At 37.2% G+C, this 21,508-nt stretch overlaps 1 protein-coding gene across 3 annotated transcripts in view; it reads right to left on the bottom strand.

Annotated features, from left to right (window-relative positions):
• Positions 1-1,356: 1,356 nt before the first annotated feature.
• Positions 1,357-21,508, bottom strand: part of cop1 (COP1 E3 ubiquitin ligase) — a 54,095-nt gene continuing 33,943 nt past the window's right edge. For all 3 annotated transcript variants that reach the window (XM_062070642.1, XM_062070643.1, XM_062070644.1), the window contains 8 exons: positions 8,052-8,160; positions 7,901-7,982; positions 7,718-7,834; positions 6,025-6,142; positions 5,783-5,907; positions 5,544-5,704; positions 3,647-3,691; positions 1,357-1,602 (listed from right to left, as the gene is read on the bottom strand). In XM_062070642.1, coding sequence (XP_061926626.1) covers positions 1,585-1,602; positions 3,647-3,691; positions 5,544-5,704; positions 5,783-5,907; positions 6,025-6,142; positions 7,718-7,834; positions 7,901-7,982; positions 8,052-8,160 — 775 coding nt within the window. In that variant the 3' untranslated portion in view covers positions 1,357-1,584. The remainder of the gene's footprint in view (positions 1,603-3,646; positions 3,692-5,543; positions 5,705-5,782; positions 5,908-6,024; positions 6,143-7,717; positions 7,835-7,900; positions 7,983-8,051; positions 8,161-21,508) is intronic.

Below are 21,508 nucleotides of genomic sequence, written 5' to 3' on the forward strand. Positions count from 1 at the left end.
GTAAACATGATGTCATACTTCTTCACTCAATCACAAGTCAGTGTAATGATGTAAACATGATGTCATACTTCTTCACTCAGTCACAAGTCAGTGTAATGATGTAAACATGATGTCATACTTCTTCACAAGTTAACATGATGTCATACTTCTTCACAAGTAAACATGATGTCATACTTCTTCACAAGTAAACATGATGTCATACTTCTTCACTAAGTCACAAGTCAGTGTAATGATGTAAACATCATGTCATACTTCTTCACTCAGTCACAAGTCAGTGTAAGGATGTAAACATGATGTCATACTTCTTCACTCAGTCACAAGTCAGTGTAATGATGTAAACATGATGTCATACTTCTTCACAAGTTAACATGTCATACTTCTTCACACGTAAACATGTCATACTTCTTCACTCAGTCACAAGTCAGTGTAATGATGTAAACATGATGTCATACTTCTTCACAAGTCAGTGTAATGATGTAAACATGATGTCATACTTCTTCACTCAGTCACAAGTCAGTGTAATGATGTAAACATCATGTCATACTTCTTCACAAGTTAACATGATGTCATACTTCTTCACAAGTAAACATGATGTCATACTTCTTCACAAGTAAACCTGATGTCATACTTCTTCACTCAGTCACAAGTCAGTGTAATGATGTAAATATGATGTCATACTTCTTCACTCAGTCACAAGTCAGTGTATTTATTGATGTAAACATGTCATACTTCTTCACAAGTAAACATGATGTCATACTTCTTCACAAGTAAACCTGATGTCATACTTCTTCACTCAGTCACAAGTCAGTGTAATGATGTAAACATGATGTCATACTTCTTCACTCAGTCACAAGTCAGTGTATTTATTGATGTAAACATGATGTCATACTTCTTCACTCAGTCACAAGTCAGTGTAATGATGTAAACATGATGAAATACTTCTTCACAAGTAAACATGATGTCATACTTCTTTACTAAGTCACAAGTCAGTGTAATGATGTAAACATGTCATACTTCTTCACTCTGTCACAAGTCAGTGTAATGATGTAAACATGATGTCATACTTCTTCACTCAGTCACAAGTCAGTGTAATGATGTAAACATGATGTCATACTTCACAAGTCAGTGTAGTGATGTAAACATGATGTCATACTTCTTCACAAGTCAGTGTAATGATGTAAACATGATGTCATACTTCTTCACTCAGTCACAAGTCAGTGTAATGATGTAAACATGATGTCATACTTCTTCACAAGTCAGTGTAATGATGTAAACATGATGTCATACTTCTTCACAAGTCAGTGTAATGATGTAAACATGATGTCATACTTCTTCACTAAGTGATGGAGTCACAAAAGAGTTGAAATAATTTATTCACTTGCACAAATAGAAAACACTATGATAAAATAGATCTGCTGCAGGGGGCGGGGCATCTAGAAAAGTCTCCAATCAGCAGCAGGCAGAGTGTGACATCACCAGCAGTAATATGAGGAGGAGGAGGAGGAGCTAACACATTGATGATTGTTCTATTGATACTGTCACCTTTATTGCTGAGTCACCCGATATCATCCTGCCTGGATCACTTCACACCAGCTCAAGGACCTGCAGGACGACACAACATTCACACGTCTTGATATCATCTTGATATCACAAGTCACTTCTACTGCATCTAAGGATGTCCCCATCTACATCTTTGTCCTCACAGCTGATCCCGTATCAGTCCTGCTCCCATCTTCTGACTCAAGACGATACATGTTGTCTACCTGAGGCTCAAGTCGATACATGTTGTCTACCTGAGACTAAAGACGATACATGTTGTCTACCTGAGACTAAAGATGATACATGTCGACCTGAGACTAAAGACTATACATGTTGTCTACCTGAGACTAAAGACGATACTTGTTGTCTACCTGAGACTAAAGACGATACATGTCTACCTGAGAATAAAGACAATACATGTTGTCTACTTGAGACTAAAGACGATACATGTCTACCTGAGACTAAAGACGATACATGTCGACCTGAGACTAAAGACTATACATGTTGTCTACCTGAGACTAAAGATGATACATGTTGTCTACTTGAGACTAAAGACGATACATGTCTACCTGAGACTAAAGACGATACATGTTGACCTGAGACTAAAGACTATACATGTTGTCTACCTGAGACTAAAGACGATACTTGTTGTCTACCTGAGACTAAAGACGATGCATGTCTACCTGAGACTAAAGACGATACATGATGTCTACCTGAGACTAAAGACTGTACATGTTGTCTACCTGAGACTAAAGACGATACTTGTTGTCTACCTGAGACTAAAGACGATACATGTTGTCTACTTGAGACTAAAGACGATACATGATGTCTACCTGAGGCTAAAGACGATACATGTTGTCTACCTGAGACTAAAGACGATACATGTTGTCTACCTGAGACTAAAGACGATACATTTCTACCTGAGACTAAAGACGATACTTGTTGTCTACCTGAGACTAAAGACGATACATGTCTACCTGAGACTAAAGACAATACATGTTGTCTACTTGAGACTAAAGACGATACATGTCTACCTGAGACTAAAGACGATACATGTCGACCTGACACTAAAGACTATACATGTTGTCTACCTGAGACTAAAGATGATACATGTTGTCTACTTGAGACTAAAGACGATACATGTCTACCTGAGAGTAAGACAATACATGTTGACCTGAGACTAAAGACTATACATGTTGTCTACCTGAGACTAAAGACGATACTTGTTGTCTACCTGAGACTAAAGACGATACAAATCTACCTGAGACTAAAGACGATACATGATGTCTACCTGAGACTAAAGACTATACATGTTGTCTACCTGAGACTAAAGACGATACTTGTTGTCTACCTGAGACTAAAGACGATACTTGTTGTCTACCTGAGACTAAAGATGATACATGTTGTCTACTTGAGACTAAAGACGATACATGTTGTCTACCTGAGACTAAAAACGATACATGATGTCTACCTGAGGCTAAAGACGATACTTGCTGTCTACCTGAGACTAAAGACGATACATGTTGTCTCATTGAGACTAAAGACGATACATGTTGTCTACCTGAGACTAAAGACGATACATGTTGTCTACTTGAGACTAAAGACAATACATGATGTCTACCTGAGACTAAAGACGATACATGATGTCTACCTGAGGCTAAAGACGATACATGTTGTCTACCTGAGACTAGAGACGATACATGTTGTCTACCTGAGACTAAAGATGATACACAAAGTCTACCTGAGACTAACGACGATACATTTTGTCAACATAAGACTAAAGACAATACATGGTGTCTACCTGAGACTAAAGACGATACATGATGTCTACTTGAGACTAAAGACGATACATGTCTACCTTGGACTAAAGACTATACATGTTGTCTACCTGAGACTAAAGACGATACATGTTGTCTACTTGAGACTATTAATAAGAAGTATGGTAGAAGAGTGTGTAAATATAATGTATGATGATGATACCAAAAGTACAGTCATTAAGTATATTTGAAGAGTGTGTAAATAGAATATTTGATGATGATATCAAAAGTACACTCAAGTATTAATCAAGTATATTAGAAGTGTGTATTTCCAGAAGATGTTTCCTCACCTTGATAGTTCCTTGACTGTTGGCAGCAATCAGCACATTAGACTCCTGGACACAAGTAGAGGAGATGATCATGTCCATCACATGAGCAGTGATATCAATATTGATACACAAGTAGAGGAGATGATCATGTCCATCACATGAGCAGTGATATCAATATTGATACACAAGTAGAGGAGACGATCATGTCCATCACACACACACATCATCACATGAGCAGTGATATCAATATTGATACACAAGTAGAGGAGATGATCATGTCCATCTCACACACACACACACACATCACATGAGCAGTGATATCAATATCATATCCTGCTACTTTTTTATATTTCGTCAATTTACATTGAATATGGGTATGACGACATTTGAAGCCGACTAGATAATAAAGTGCACTTACTCCATGTGGCACACTGTGAATGTGTGGGGAGAAGCAGACTAGATAATAAAGTGCACTTACTCCATGTGGCACACTGTGAATGTGCGGGGAGAAGCAGACTAGATAATAAAGTGCACTTACTCCATGTGGCACACTGTGAATGTGTGGGGTGAAGCAGACTAGATAATAAAGTGCACTCACTCCATGTGGCACACTGTGAATGTGTGGGGAGAAGCAGACTAGATAATAAAGTACACTTACTCCATGTGGCACACTGTGAATGTGTGGGGAGAAGCAGACTAGATAATAAAGTGCACTCACTCCATGTGGCACACTGTGAATGTGTGGGGAGAAGCAGACTAGATAATAAAGTACACTTACTCCATGTGGCACACTGTGAATGTGTGGGGAGAAGCAGACTAGATAATAAAGTGCACTTACTCCATGTGGCACACTGTGAATGTGCGGGGAGAAGCAGACTAGATAATAAAGTGCACTTACTCCATGTGGCACACTGTGAATGTGCGGGGAGAAGCAGACTAGATAATAAAGTGCACTTACTCCATGTGGCACACTGTGAATGTGCGGGGAGAAGCAGACTAGATAATAAAGTGCACTTACTCCATGTGGCACACTGTGAATGTGCGGGGAGAAGCAGACTACATATTAAAGTGCACTTACTCCATGTGGCACACTGTGAATGTGCGGGGAGAAGCAGACTAGATAATAAAGTGCACTTACTCCATGTGGCACACTGTGAATGTGCGGGGAGAAGCAGACTAGATAATAAAGTGCACTTACTCCATGTAGCACACTGTGAATGTGCGGGGAGAAGCAGACTAGATAATAAAGTGCACTTACTCCATGTGGCACACTGTGAATGTGCGGGGAGAAGCAGACTAGATAATAAAGTGCACTTACTCCATGTGGCACACTGTGAATGTGTGGGGAGAAGCAGACTAGATAATAAAGTGCACTTACTCCATGTGGCACACTGTGAATGTGTGGGGAGAAGCAGACTAGATAATAAAGTGCACTCACTCCATGTGGCACACTGTGAATGTGTGGGGAGAAGCAGACTAGATAATAAAGTGCACTTACTCCATGTGGCACACTGTGAATGTGCGGGGAGAAGCAGACTAGATAATAAAGTGCACTTACTCCATGTGGCACACTGTGAATGTGCGGGGAGAAGCAGACTAGATAATAAAGTGCACTTACTCCATGTGGCACACTGTGAATGTGCGGGGAGAAGCAGACTAGATAATAAAGTGCACTTACTCCATGTGGCACACTGTGAATGTGCGGGGAGAAGCAGACTAGATAATAAAGTGCACTTACTCCATGTGGCACACTGTGAATGTGCGGGGAGAAGCAGACTAGATAATAAAGTGCACTTACTCCATGTGGCACACTGTGAATGTGCGGGGAGAAGCAGACTAGATAATAAAGTGCACTTACTCCATGTGGCACACTGAGAATGTGTGGGGAGAAGCAGACTAGATAATAAAGTGCACTTACTCCATGTGGCAGGGCCCTCCAGCAGACGGCGCTGACAAACTCGTTGGTGTCGTCCTCCTTCTTGTCCTTGTCCAGCACACTCTTCACCGTGTCAAACTTGAAGGTGAGCAGGGTCTTGGACAGTCCTTTGTAGTACAGGTAGAGGGAGTTGTTCTCACTTCCTGCGCAGACAGGAAGCAGACATTAGTACATAGTACAGGGGAGCAGCGTAAGGCAGGTAGGAAGGTAGGAGTGTTTACCACAGGCTACATAGTCTCCATTGGAGGCCAGGCCTACAAAGTTCTTCTCGTTGATGTGACCTTTGAAGGAGCGCAGGCAGTGAGGCTTGTTGACGTTCCACAGCTTCAACTGGCTGTCAGTAGACCTGACATGATCACATGACCACACACTTCAAGGAGCCAGCACACTCAACACAACACCTACCTGTCATCAACATTATATATATATATATATATATGTTTAGTAAGATGAGCAGACTCACGCAGAAACGATCTCCTCCCCGTTGACAAACTTGGCGTAGGACACGGCCTTCCTGTGGCCCTTGAACACCATGATGGGCTGCTTGGTGTTGCGCAGGTCGTAGTAGTGGACACAGTGGTCTGCAAGGACAACACGCCTCATCTCAGTCACCTTCAATAAAGAGTATTCATGACTCTTGTCTTCAAACCTGCACTGATTATAGCAGACACTAAAACCAGTCACTATATGCTAAACATAACATCCACGTCACCAACTAAACATGTTCTACATAACTATGTCCTAAACAAAGACCACACCAAAACTATCACAATCACTATCCTGGCTCAGCCTCAGCCAGCATTACTAACACCAGCATGCTACCTTCACTGCTTGTGGACCACCGTCTGTGTACAAACTACACAAGCAGTCAAGTTGTCACCTTGTGTAAATGCTCAATAAAAAGAGAATCATTTTCAACTTATATTCAATTGAATAGACTGCAAAGACAAGATATTTCATGTTCACACTGACAAACTTTGTTCTTTTTGGCAAATAATCATGAACTTGGAATTGAATGGCAGCAACACATGGCAAAAAAGGCATTTTTACCAGTGTGTCACATGGCCTTTCCTTTTAACAACACTCAGTAAAGGTTTGGGAACTGAGGAGACATTTTTGAAGTGGAATTATTTCCCATTCTTGCTTGATGTACAGCTTAAGTTGTTCAACAGTCTCCCTTCTCATATTTTAGACGCCACACATTTTCAATGGCAGGCCAGTCTAGTACCCACACTCTTTTACTATGAAGCCACGCTGTTGTAACACCTGGCTTGGCATTGTCTTGCTGAAATAAGCAGGGGCGTCCATGGTAACAACATATGTTGCTGTATGTACCTTTCAGCATTAATGGTGCCTTCACAGATGTGTAAGTTACCCATGTCTTGACCACTAATACACCCCCATACCATCACACTTTCACCCTAGAACATGTCTTGACCACTAATACACCCCCATACCATCACACTTTCACCCTAGAACATGTCTTGACCACTAATACACCCCCATACCATCACACATGCTGCCTTTTACACTTTCACCCTAGAACATGTCTTGACCACTAATACACCCCCATACCATCACACATGCTGCCTTTTACACTTTCACCCTAGAACATGTCTTGACCACTAATACACCCCCATACCATCACACATGCTTCCTTCTACACTTTCACCCTAGAACATGTCTTGACCACTAATACACCCCCATACCATCACACATGCTGCCTTTTACACTTTCACCCTAGAACAGTCCCCATGCTTCTTTTCCTCTTTGGTCCACAGTTTCCAAAACCAATTTGAAATGTGACCACAGACCACAGAAGACTTTTCCACTTTGCATCAGTCCATCTTCGATGAGCTCGGGCCGAGCCAAGCGTTTCTGGGTGTTGTTGATAAATGGCTGTGGCTTTGCATAGGAGAGTTTTAACTTGCATTTACAGATGTAGCGACCAACTGTAGTTACTGACAGTGGTTTTCTGAAGTGTTCCTGAGCCCATGTGGTGATATCCTTTACACACCGATGTGGCTTTTTGATGCAGTAGCGCCAAGGTGTGTAATATCATGGCTTATGTGCAGTGATTTCTCCAGATTCTCGGAACCTTTTGATGATATTACGGAGGGGGGGGGGCGCAAGCATAAGGAGGTGTGTGGGTTTACCTGCGCAGCCAAAGGCCAGGTGATAGCGGGAGGCTGGACTGAACTTGACACAGCAGACGTTGGCCTTGGCTTCGATGCTGGCCACAGAGTTGTCCAGGTTGGTGGACCACAGCTTGACTACAGTGCAGACATCTGGTGTGAGACACCTGAACAACATGGCTGACACCACCACTGGCTCGTTACCTTTGGCATCATCAGAACCAGACGCCAGCAACTTGGGGTCCATCAGGTTAAAGTCCACACTCCAGCAGCGCTTTTCATGTTCCTGTCAATCAAAGACAAGATCTTCTCCTCACGTCCTCAAACACAAAGTGTCAGCGACTCGGGCAAGTACCTGGTAGACTTTGGACCTCTGGCCGGTAAATCCATCCCATAATATGACCGTGCCCTCGTAGTCGCTGCTGGCCAGGAGGTTCTTGTGATAGCTGCTCCAGCTGATACAGCTGCAGCCACATGACATCATCATTAGTATTTACACATGAATATTGTATGACATCATCATTAGTATTTACACATGAATATTGTATGACCACAAGACATCATCATTAGTATTTCCACATGAGTATTATATGTCTTTAAGGTAGACCACATGACATCATCATTAGTATTTCCATATGAATATTGTACGACCACATGACATCATCAATAGTATTTACACATGAATATTGTATGACATCATCATTAGTATTTACACATGAATATTGTATAACCACATGACATCATCATTAGTATTTACACATGAAATATTGTATGACCACATGACATCATCATTAGTATTTACACATGAATATTGTATGACCACATGACATCATCATTAGTATTTACACATGAATATTGTATAACCACATGACATCATCATTAGTATTTACACATGAAATATTGTATGATCACATGACATCATCATTAGTATTTACACATGAATATTGTATGACCACATGACATCATCATTAGTATTTACACATGAATATTGTATGACCACATGACATCATTAGTATTTACACATGAATATTGTATGACCACATGACATCATCATTAGTATTTACACATGAATATTGTATGACCACATGACATCATCATTAGTATTTACACATGAGTATTATATGTCTTTAAGGTAGACCACATGACATCATCATTAGTATTTACACATGAATATTATATATCTTTAAGGTAGACCACATGACATCATCATGAGTATTTACACATGAATATTATATGTCTTTAAGGTAGACCACATGACATCATCATTAGTATTTACACATGAATATTATATGTCTTTAATGTGTTTATGTACATGATCTTGTAGACCACATGACATCATCATTAGTACATGAATATTATATGTGTTTGTGTTTATGTACATGATCTTGTAGACCACATGACATCATCATTAGTACATGAATATTATATGTCTTTAATGTGTTTATGTACATGATCTTGTAGACCACATGACATCATTAGTACATGAATATTATATGTCTTTTATGTGTTTATGTACATGATCTTGTAGACCAGCCATGTTGTGTTTAATTGATCATCAAACACCTTCATTAGGTGTGTCTAAGAGGAGCGTCAACATTTACATGTCTAAATATGGAACATCTCCTGGGAAAATAGGTCAAAACATGACATTTGTCTACTTCATAATAACTATACACTTTATGGATGAAATACATTGGAAGGTTTCCTCCCGGGGAACATTTCAATAAAACAATTCATGTAGATTATAATTCACTTCTTCCTGGATGTTACAGAAAGTATGAGAATGTGTGAGCTGCTGCCTGCTCTTCTTTACTCATATCATCATCTGATATCTTTTCTGTCGTCTTCATTAGTCATGTGTGGATCAATACTGAAATATTGACACCACCGATCTTTGTACTGTAATATCCATTCTCAAATCAAAGTATTGCTACTTAAGTTCAGGGGTGTCCAACCCTTTTCCACCCAGGCCACATACTCAACATGTGTTTTAAAACACATATTGTGTCAGCTATGTATTATAGCTGTATATTATTATTATTATTTCAGCTTTTGCTCATTACATGCCCATGTTTTACTCCCTTTTCTAACATTATTACTGCTGTCTGCTGCCATGTAAGAATACAACTATAACAACTAGATGAGTGTGCTGAATGGAAGAATAGTTGGAATGTAGAAGACAGAGGTGGGACCAAGTCATTGCTTTGCAAGTCACAAGTAAGTCTCAAGTCTTTGCCCTCAAGTCTCGAGTCAAGTCCCGAGTCAAGACAGGCAAGTCCCGAGTCAAGTCCAAAGTCAAGACTGGAAAGTCTCAAGTCAAGTCACAAGTCCTGCATTTTGAGTTTCGAGTCCTTTCAAGTCCTTTTAACCACAGACTAATATTTTTACACAGATTGTGTATGCTTTTAAACCGCTGTATTTATTTATTAAAACAAGTGCATTTGAAATAGCAGGAAAAAAAACAGTACTGACATTGCAATTCATAATAGCACTATTAACCAGTCATTTTAATAGTTTAAACAATTTTAAACATTTAACTCATTCCTTTACAGAATAAACACATTTGCAAAAACAAGTGCAACTGTACTTATTTGTACAAAAGTGTTAACATTGTATTTCCATGGCATATTGCATTTGAACTAGTTCCACAGCACTTTCTATCCTGTTCTTACCTTATCTCATCTCATACTGTATGTGTGTTGATGTGTGCATACACATGAAAAACATAACAAAAACATGAACATAACAATGAACAGAGTTGTACTTTTTACATGTCAGGGCCCTATGCAATATGTACACATATTCTTAATATAGTATACATTTTACTGACCTTTATTTGACTATGTTTGTCTTTTTGTAGGTGGCTAAAATACGCGGTGCTGCTGACCGCCGTCTAACGTTACGTTACTGTGTGTGATACATTGACTAACGTTACGTTACTGTGTGTGATACATTGACTAACGTTACGTTACTGTCTGTGATACATTGACTAACGTAACGTTATGTGCAGGTACCTCATGCCAGAGGTGTGGACTCGAGTCACATGACTTGGACTCAAGTCAGACTCGAGTCATGAATTTGATGACTTTGGACTCGACTTGACAAAATGTAAAGAGACTTGCAACTCGACTTAGACTTTAACATCAATGACTTGTGACTTCACTTGGACTTGAGTCTTTTGACTTGACATGACTTGCTACTTTCCCCAAAACCCAAAGATTAAAAAGTTATTTGGGAGCGCGCCGCTCCGTATTTTTCCTTTTCTTCGTCTGTGTCTACCAGCGTGTTGTTCCTGTCAGCTGGTGTGCTCTCAGTACAACAGCCAATCAAATTAGATCTACGCTGTTTTCATCCCACAGCTCTCATCCAATCAAATTGCAGGACAACCAATGAAGAAGAATTGTCAAACAATGCGGCAGTGAGAAACAATTATGCCAAAGTTAATTTCGTTCGGGTATTAAAACTACGACTCGGTCAACAAAAAACGAATAGCCCTATGCAAATCATGCAGTTCGAATATTATAGACGGAGACGTAACAACTTCCAACTTCGTTCGACATTTGAAGATGCACAAAGAAGGGTAAGTTTTGAATGTAAGCTAACGTTTATTGGCTAAGTAACGTGACTTTTATTTGCTGTGTAGTTAAATCAGTGAGGCTGTAAACTCACTGCTAACGTTATAACCATAGACATCTTATAAGTCAGACCTGGGCATTGTACGGCCCGCGGGCCGCATCCGGCCCTTTGCGCATCCCTGTCCGGCCCGCGTGAGGCCAATCATAAATTACAAAATAAATTTAAAAAAGTATCTATGTCGAGTGTGCAATACAACGGTGCTGCTTTTGTTTTGAAAAGCGTTATTTGTATTACTTCCGTGTGGACGTATGCGCGTGTGCGATTGTGAGTGAATTGAACGGTGCAATTACAAATTACAAAATAAAGTTTAAAAAACATCTATGTCGTGCGCGCAATACAACTGTGCTGCTTTTATTTTGAAATGTGTTATTTATGCCGTATGTCCGGGGGGAACCTGTGAGTGAAGGTGCATAGAGACAAGTGATGAGACGCTAAAAAGAGAAAAGTTGATGAGGAATGGCGTGTTTCCAACAAGAGATGGACTGCCAAGTATTTCTTTACATAAATTAATGGTAAAGCCGTGTGCTTAATGTGTGGTACACAGGTTGCTGTGTTTAAATATCATTTTAATCGCCACTACACGAAGAAACACGAGGGAAAATACCGGAATGTGTCTAATGAAGCGCGCGCAAGGGAGGCTGATGCGTTGATGGTAAAACTGCAAACCCAACAAGGACTTTGTGCCATATTTCACACCCCCAGAGATGCAGCCGTCAGGACAAGTTTCGTCATTTCTCACAAAAGCGCCAGAAAAAGTAAGGCGTTTTCTGACGGAGAGTTTATTAAGGAGTGCTTATTGGACTTTGTTGCGCTGATAATGCCCGGAGACTTGGACTGTTTTTCGCTAACTTTGGATGAGAGCTCTGATGCAGTCAATTAAAGAGACAACCACAGGTAATGACTTGTTCACAGAGGTAAATGCGTGTTGGGACACGCTGGCAGGTGTGACAATCCAATCCACTTTATTTATATAGCACATTTAAACAACAAAATGTTTCCAAAGTGCTCCACAACAATATTACAAACAATATTCAAATATTATCCTTAGCTCCACCAATGACTGCATAAAAAGAAAAAACAATTACATATAAAACCAATATAAAAAACAATATAAAATAAATATGATTAAAAACTATTTTTAACAACAGATGGTTGTCCAAATCTGATGGGGAAAAATGTTGGATAATGCAGGATAAAGTGACCATCAAAAGCAATCTGCTTTTGTATAAAGTTAAGTTAGGTTAAATTAAATTATTATTAATTATTATTATTATTATCATCATTATTATTTATCTTACGGTATATCAAAAATAATATTGAGCAAAATTTAATTGAAATATTGTCGTGTGGCCCTCCAGCAGTGCTCGGGTTGCTTATGCGGCCCCCGGTGAAAATTAATTGCCCACCCCTGTTATAAGTAGACGCAGCATCGCGCGCTACTGCCTACAGGCGCAGACGAGACGCGGGGCCGCCATCTTGGAGTGGTGATCCGCTCCACTAGTGCAATTCATTTGGCAGGAGCAATGAACTGTCAGCGCATTTAATTCATTTTACCTCACTGAATACCACTCATTTTCACGCGCTTTTTTGTTATACGTGTAGCTATGATAAAGGACACATGTTTTGGCGTGTTTTATTATTCATAGTTTGCTTAACAGTAATATAATATTCTTATACGCTATAAGTGACCAGACGTCCGAGATCAAAACTGGGAATATAATCCCAGAGAAAGGGGAAAAAAACGGTCAGCTATTTTTAAATTGAAGAAATAATATGATTAGGTTATATATACATGCGTATATCCTACATAAACAATGTATGAATACATTAGATATCTATATATCTTATAGACTGTATCTCTGTTGCTGCAGCAGCAGAGAGTTTATTCTGTCTTGACACTTTGTATTGATATTTTGTATTACATTCTTCCCTTAAATGATCATGTTTACAGTGATTGTTTTATATGTATTTTTTATCTATGTCGCTTTGGATAAAAGCGTCTGCCAAATACTTCAACATAAACATATATAAACACCTGTAAGTCTTTATATCAGCTAAAACCACCAATCTGTTTCACTGGATTCAGAATAAAACCAAATTCTGTCTTACCCAACAATGTTAGTATTTGAATATTGTTACTTGAAGACGTATTCCTGGTTACAATTATACTGTTAAGAAAGTATTGTCTTATATTTTGCCTAAAATGAGAATGCATCATAATCAGTGGCGGCTGGTGAATTTTGTTTTAGGTGGGGCTGAAAGTTTGTAAACCAAACCCCTGTAGGGGCGTCATCCTCCCCCAGGTGATTTTCACATACAAATATTAAAGATCTTTGCTCCTTCTCAACTCTGTGGTAATATTATTTTCATAAAATACAACCAATAGTACATTAATGTTAAATCTTACTTGTGAAAAGTAATCACCCGATTTCTATTTTCAACAGTCCGCTCATTTGAGTTGGAAAACGCTGAACACCATCTTTGTTTTCTACCTGTCAACTGTCAGATTAGGCTGCTCGCCGGCTCCTCATCACCACTTCAAGATGGCGGCCAAATTGCTCGTGTCACAGCAGCCAATGCTGCGTCTACTTATAAGATGTCTATGGTTATAACGTCATTGCAAACACGGCAATATGTTGCGTCCACTGCAGTTCGCTACCTTATTCATACTTTTTGTCAAGTGATTTTTTTTAAGCAGGGTTGCATGAGGTACCTATACATAACGTTACGTTAGTCAATGTATCACACACAGTAACGTAACGTTAGACGGCGATTAGCAGCACCGCGTATTTTAGCCACCTACAAAAACACAAACATAGTCAAATAAAGGTCAGTTAAAATGTATACTATATTAAGAATATGTGTACATATTGCATAGGGCCCTGACATCTAAAAAGTACAACTCTGTTCATTGTTTTGTTCATGTTTTTGTTATGTTTTTCATATGTACGCACACATCAACACACATACAGTATGAGATGAGATCAATGAGATAAGGTAAGAACAGGATAGAAACTGCTGTGGAACTACCGGTAGTTACAATGCAATGTGCCAAGGAAATACAATGTTAACACTTTTCTGCAAATAAGTACAGTTGCACTTGTTTTTTCAAATGTGTTTATTCTGTAAAGGAATTAGTTAAATGTTTAAAATGACTGGATAATAGTGCTATATGAAGTGCAATGTCAGCACTATTTTTTTTCCTGCAATTTCAAATGCACTTGTTTTAATAAATAAATACAGCGTTTTAAAAGCATACACAATCTGTGTAAATATATTAGTCTGTGGTTAAAAGGACTTGAAAGGACTCGAAATTCAAAATGCAGGACTTAGGACTTGTCTTGAGACTTTCCAGTCTTGACTTTGGACTTGACTCGGGACTTGCCTGTCTTGACTCGGGACTTGACTCGAGACTTGAGGGCAAAGACTTGAGACTTACTTGTGACTTGCAAAGCAATGACTTGGTCCCACCTCTGCCTCATGCAACCCTGCTTAAAAAAATCACTTGACAAAAAGTATGAATAAGGTAGCGAACTGCAGTGGACGCAACAGATTGCCATGTTTGCAATGACGTTATAACCATAGACATCTTATAAGTAGACGCAGTATTGGTTGCTGTGACGTGAGCAAATTGCATCTTGAAGTGGTGATGAGGAGCCGGCGAGCAGCCTAAACTGACAGTTGACAGGTAAAAAACAAAGATGGTGTTCAGCGTTTTCCTGCTCAAATGAGCGGACTGTTGAAAATAGGAATCGGGGGATTACTTTTCACAAGTAAGATTTAACATGAACATGAATGGTTGTATTTTGTGAAAAGAATATTAGCACAGAGTTGAGAAGGAGCAAAGATCTTCAATATTTGTATGTGAAAATCACAAATAAATCTTCTGGGGGAGGATGACGCCCCTACAGGGGTTTGGTTTACAAACTTTCAGCCCCACCTAAAACAAAATTCACCAGCCGCCACTGATTATGATGCATTCTCATTTTAGGCAAAATATAAGACAATACTTTCTTAACAGTATAATTGTAACCAGGAAGAAGTCTTCAAGTAACAATATTCAAATACTAACATTGTTGGGTAAGACAGCATTTGGTTTTATTCTGAATCCAGTGAAACAGATTGGTGGTTTTAGCTGATATAAAGACTTTCAGGTGCTTATATATGTTGAAGTATTTGGCAGACACTTTTATCCAAAGCGACATACATACGAAATACATATATAACAATCAGTATAAACATGATCATTTAAGGGAAGAATGTAATAGAAAATATCAATACAAAGTGTCAAGACAGAATAAACTCTGCTGCTGCAGCAACAGAGATACAGTCTATAAGATATATAGATATCTAATGTATTCATACATTGTTTATGTAGCATGTATATATATAACCTAATCATATTGTTTCTTCAACTTAAAAATAGCTGACCGTTTTTTTCCCCCTTCTCTGGGATTATATTCCCAGTTTTGATCTCGGACGTCTGGTCACTTATAGCGTATAAGAATATTATATTACTGTTAAGCAAACTATGAATAATAAAACATGTGTCCTTTATCATAGCTACACGTATGACGTGAAAATGAGTGGTATTCAGTGAGGTAAAATGAATTAAATGCGCTGACAGTTCATTGCTCCTGCCAAATGAATTGCACCGAGTGGAGCGGATCACCACTCCAAGATGGCGGCCCCGCGTCTCGTCTGCGCCAGTAGGCAGTAGCGTTCGATGCTTCGTCTACTTATAAGATGTCTATGGTTATAACGTCAGCAGTGAGTTTGCAGCCTCACTCATTTAACTACACAGCAAATAAAAGTCACGTTACTTAGCCAATAAACGTTAGCTTACATCCAAAACTTACCCTTCTTTGTGCAACTTCAAATGTCCAACCAAGTTGGAAGTTGTTGCGTCTCCGTCTGTAATATTCCAACTGCGTGATTTGCATACGGCAATTCCTTTTTTGTTGACCAAGTCGTAGTTTTTATACCCGAACGAAACCAACTTTGGTATAAATCTTTCTCACTGGCGCGTTGTTTGACAACTCTTGTTCATTGGTTGTCCTGCAATTTGATTGGCTGAATGCTGTGTGATGAAAACAGCGTGGATCTAATTTGATTGGCTGTTGTACTGAGAGCACACACGCTGACACGCAGCACACACGTACAAAATGAAAGCTACGGAGCGCTCCCAAATAACTTTTTAAACTTTAGGTTTTGGGGGAAGTAGCAAGTCATGTCAAGTCAAAAGGCTCAAGTCCAAGTGAAGTCACAAGTCATTGATGTTAAAGTCTAAGTCCAGTTGCAAGTCTCTTTACATTTTGTCAAGTCCAGTCTAAAGTCATCAAAATCATGACTCGAGTCTGACTCGAGTCCAAGTCATGTGACTCGAGTCCACACCTCTGGTAGAAGAGTTTGAAAAGGGGAATTAGGTTTGGAACTTGTGAAAGTGTTAGTTGGATGAGTGGAATGTGTTGATGTTGGAATGGTTTGAATAGTTTGAAAAATGTGGGAATTGTGCAACTTGGAAAAATGTCCCATTCATTTCAATGGCAACTTCCTGGAAATTTTGGGAAAAGCGGGATTTTTGTGAAAATGATTAAGAGCATGAATGTTCTGAAAGAGCTGAATCGGTTGGTGTTGGAATTGGTCAAGAAATGTTGAAGCAGTAACAGTTTTCTAATTGGAAAATGGTATAACGGAATTTGGGGAAAACTGGGAATTTTTCAAGTTCTTAAACCAACTTGTTTTTTTTGTCCTGACTAAGAGGAATGTTTTGACGGTGGAACGCGTGAAGTGGGATGAAAAGGTTGGAAATAAGGTTAGAAAAAACCAGGAATTCCTGGAAATTTAATGAACGTGGAAAAACACACCACATGACTTTACCACCATCTACTATGTCATTATACACACATACAATGTTTGAATTTCCAGGATGAGTTGAATGTGTTGAAGGGGGGATGGTTTGAAAAATGTTGGAATTGTGGACATTTGAAAAATGGCCAATTCATTTTGAATGGGGAAAATGTACCCTTAAAACTGGGAATTCTAGGAAATCTGGAATTTCTTTTTAGAATTGGTGAAGTAGAGCACACAATTCCTGAAAAGGCTGAATATTTTGAAGTTGGAACAGTTTGACATGGATGAAAAATGTGGGAGTTGTGCAACTTGGAAAAATGTCCCATTCATTTCAATGGCAACTTCCTGGAAATTTTGGGAAAAGCGGGATTTTTGTGAAAATGATTAAGAGCATGAATGTTCTGAAAGAGCTGAATCGGTTGGTGTTGGAATTGGTCAAGAAATGTTGAAGCAGTAACAGTTTTCTAATTGGAAAATGGTATAACGGAATTTGGGGAAAACTGGGAATTTTTCAAGTTCTTAAACCAACTTGTTTTTTTTGTCCTGACTAAGAGGAATGTTTTGACAGTGGAACGCGTGAAGTGGGATGAAAAATGTGAAAGGAGTCTTTGCACTAAAAAAGGTTGGAAATAAGGTTTAAAAAAAAAACCCCCCAGGAATTCCTGGAAATTTGTTGAACGTGGAAAAACACCACATGACTTTACCACCATCTACTATGTCATTATACACACATACAATGTTTGAATTTCCAGGATGAGTTGAATGTGTTGAAGGGGGAATAGGTTGAAAAATGTGGGAATTGTGGACATTTGAAAAATGGCCAATTAATTTTGAATGGGGAAAATGTACCCTTAAAACTGGGAATTCTAGGAAATCTGGAATTTCTTTTTAGAATACTTGAAGTAGAGCACACAATTCCTGAACAGGCTGAATATTTTGAAGTTGGAACAGTTTGACATGGATGAAAAATGTGGGAGTTGTGGAACTCTGAAAAATGTCCCATTCATTTCAATGGGAATTTCATGGAAATTTGGGGAAAAGCGGGATTTTTGTGAAAATGATTAAGAGCATGAATGTTCTGAAAGAGCTGAATCGGTTGGTGTTGGAATTGGTCAAGAAATGTTGAAGCAGTAACAGTTTTCTAATTGGAAAATGGTATAACGGAATTTTGGGAAAACTGGGAATTTTTCAAGTTCTTAAACCAACTTGGTTTTTTTGTCCTGACTAAGAGGAATGTTTTGACGGTGGAACGCGTGAAGTGGGATGAAAAGGTTGGAAATAAGGTTTAAAAAAAAAAAACAGGAATTCCTGGAAATTTGTTGAACGTGGAAAAACACCACATGACTTTACCACCATCTACTATGTCATTATACACACATACAATGTTTGAATTTCCAGGATGAGTTGAATGTGTTGAAGGGGGAATGGGTTGAAAAATGTGGGAATTGTGGACATTTGAAAAATGGCCAATTCATTTTGAATGGGGAAAATGTCTCTAAAAACTGGGAATTCTAGGAAATCTGGATTTTTTCTTTAGAATTGGTGAAGTAGAGCACACAATTCCTGAACAGGCTGAATATTTTGAAGTTGGAACAGTTTGACATGGATGAAAAATGTGGGAGTTGTGGAACTCTGAAAAATGTCCCATTCATTTCAATGGGAATTTCATGAAAATTTGAGGAATTTCGGGAAAAGCAGGAATTTTTTGTGAAAACGCTAAAAAATTGGAATGTTCTGAATGGTGTTGGAATTTTTCAAATCGGTCAAGAAATGTTAACATTTTTAATTGAGAAATGGTATTGTGGAATTCCAGGAAAACAGGGAATATTTCCACTTTAAAAAAAAAAATACAGTTTTTTGTTCTGATTAAGAGGAATGTTTGGACAGTGGATCGGTTGAAGTGGGTTGAAAAATGTGGGAGGAGTAGTCCATAGAAAAAAGGGTTTGAAAAAAGGGAATTCCTGGAATTGTTTTGAACTTGGAACAATGATAGTTTGAATGTCCAGGATGAGCGATATGTTGAAGGAATGGTTTGAATCGCTTGAAAAATGTGGAAGGTAGAGTGTAGAGTGCGCCAAAACCTGGAGAATAATAATAATAATAATAATAATAAATAGATGAATTTTGCTGTAGAAAACCATGTGTGAATGTTTTGGAACATTCACACAATAATAATAATAATAAATACAATAATTTTGCTGTAGAAAAGCATATGTGTGAATGTTTTGAAACAGTCACACAATAATAATAATAATAATAATAATAATAATAAATACATTAATTATGGTGTAGAAAACCATATATGTGAATGTTTTGGAACAGTCACACAATAATAATAATAATAATAATAATAAATAGATTAATTTTGGTGTAGAAAAGCATATGTGTGAATGTTTTGGAACAGTCACACAATAATAATAATAATAATAATAATAAATAGATTAATTTTGGTGTAGAAAACCATATATGTGAATGTTTTGGAACAGTCACACAATAATAATAATAATAATAAATAGATTAATTTTGGTGTAGAAAAACATATGTGTGAATGTTTTGGAACAGTCACACAATAATAATAATAATAATAATAATAATAATAATAATAAATAGATTAATTTTGGTGTAGAAAACCATATGTGTGAATGTTTTGGAACAGTCACACAATAATAATAGTAATTAATTAATTAATTTTGGTGTAGAAAAGCATATGTGTGAATGTTTTGGAACAGTCACAGAATAATAATAATAATAATAATAAATAGATTAATTTTGGTGTAGAAAACCATACGTGTGAATGTTTTGGAACAGTCACACAATTATAATAATAATAATAATAAATAGAATAATTTTGGTGTAGAAAATCATGTGTGAATGTTTTGGAACAGTCACACAATTATAATAATAATAATAATAAATGGAATAATTTTGGTGTAGAAAACCATATATGTGAATGTTTTGGAACAGTCACACAATAATAATAATAATAATAAATAGATTAATTTTGGTGTAGAAAAACATATGTGTGAATGTTTTGGAACAGTCACACAATAATAATAATAATAATAATAATAATAAATAGATTAATTTTGGTGTAGAAAACCATATGTGTGAATGTTTTGGAACAGTCACACAATAATAATAGTAATTAATTAATTAATTTTGGTGTAGAAAAGCATATGTGTGAATATGTGTGAATGTTTTGGAACAGTCACAGAATAATAATAATAATAATAAATAGATTAATTTTGGTGTAGAAAACCATATGTGTGAATGTTTTGGAACAGTCACACAATTATAATAATAATAATAATAAATAGAATAATTTTGGTGTAGAAAATCATGTGTGAATGTTTTGGAACAGTCACACAATTATAATAATAATAATAATAATAAATAGATTCATTTTGGTGTAGAAAACTAAATATGTGAGGGTTTTGGAACAGTCACACAATAATAATAATAATTATAAATATAATAATTTTGGTGTAGAAAAGCATATATGTGAATGTTTTGGAACAGTCACACAATTATAATAATAATAATAATAATAAATAGAATAATTTTGGTGTAGAAAATCATGTGTGAATGTTTTGGAACAGTCACACAATTATAATAATAATAATAATAATAAATAAATTCATTTTGGTGTAGAAAACCAAATATGTGAATGTTTTGGGACAGTCACACAATAATAATAATAATAATAAATAGATTAATTTTGGTGTAGAAAACCATATGTGTGAATGTTTTGGAACAGTCACACAATAATAATAATAATAATAATAAATAGATTAATTTTGGTGTAGAAAACCATATGTGTGAATGTTTTGGAACAGTCACACAATAATAATAATAATAATAATAATAATAATAAATAATAGATTAATTTTGGTGTAGAAAAGCATATGTGTGAATGATTTGGAACATTCACAAAATAATAATAATAAATAGAATAATTTTGGTGTAGAAAAGCATGTGTGAATGTTTTGGAACATTCACACAATACCGTAATAATAATAATAAATAGAAGAATGTTGGTGTAGAAAAGCAATGTTTTGGAACATTCACACAATAATATTGTGTAACTGCATAAGGTTGTGTGTGAAAAATGTTACATGTACAAAAATACGAATGTTCAGTTACTTAACATTGTTTAATGTGGTTGTACTTTTTCTAATGATTTTAATAATCAGTTAGTATTTTATTTGTAATGAACCAACTAAACTTTGTTTATATTAGATTTTGATTTTGAGAGCTTGTAATATTTTGGATCAGGGATGTCTAAACTTATTACACCAAAGTCAAGTATGGGGGAGAATTCTG

Source organism: Entelurus aequoreus, linkage group LG14 (assembly GCF_033978785.1).
Source record: "Entelurus aequoreus isolate RoL-2023_Sb linkage group LG14, RoL_Eaeq_v1.1, whole genome shotgun sequence".
Classification (NCBI taxonomy): Eukaryota; Metazoa; Chordata; class Actinopteri; order Syngnathiformes; family Syngnathidae; genus Entelurus; species Entelurus aequoreus.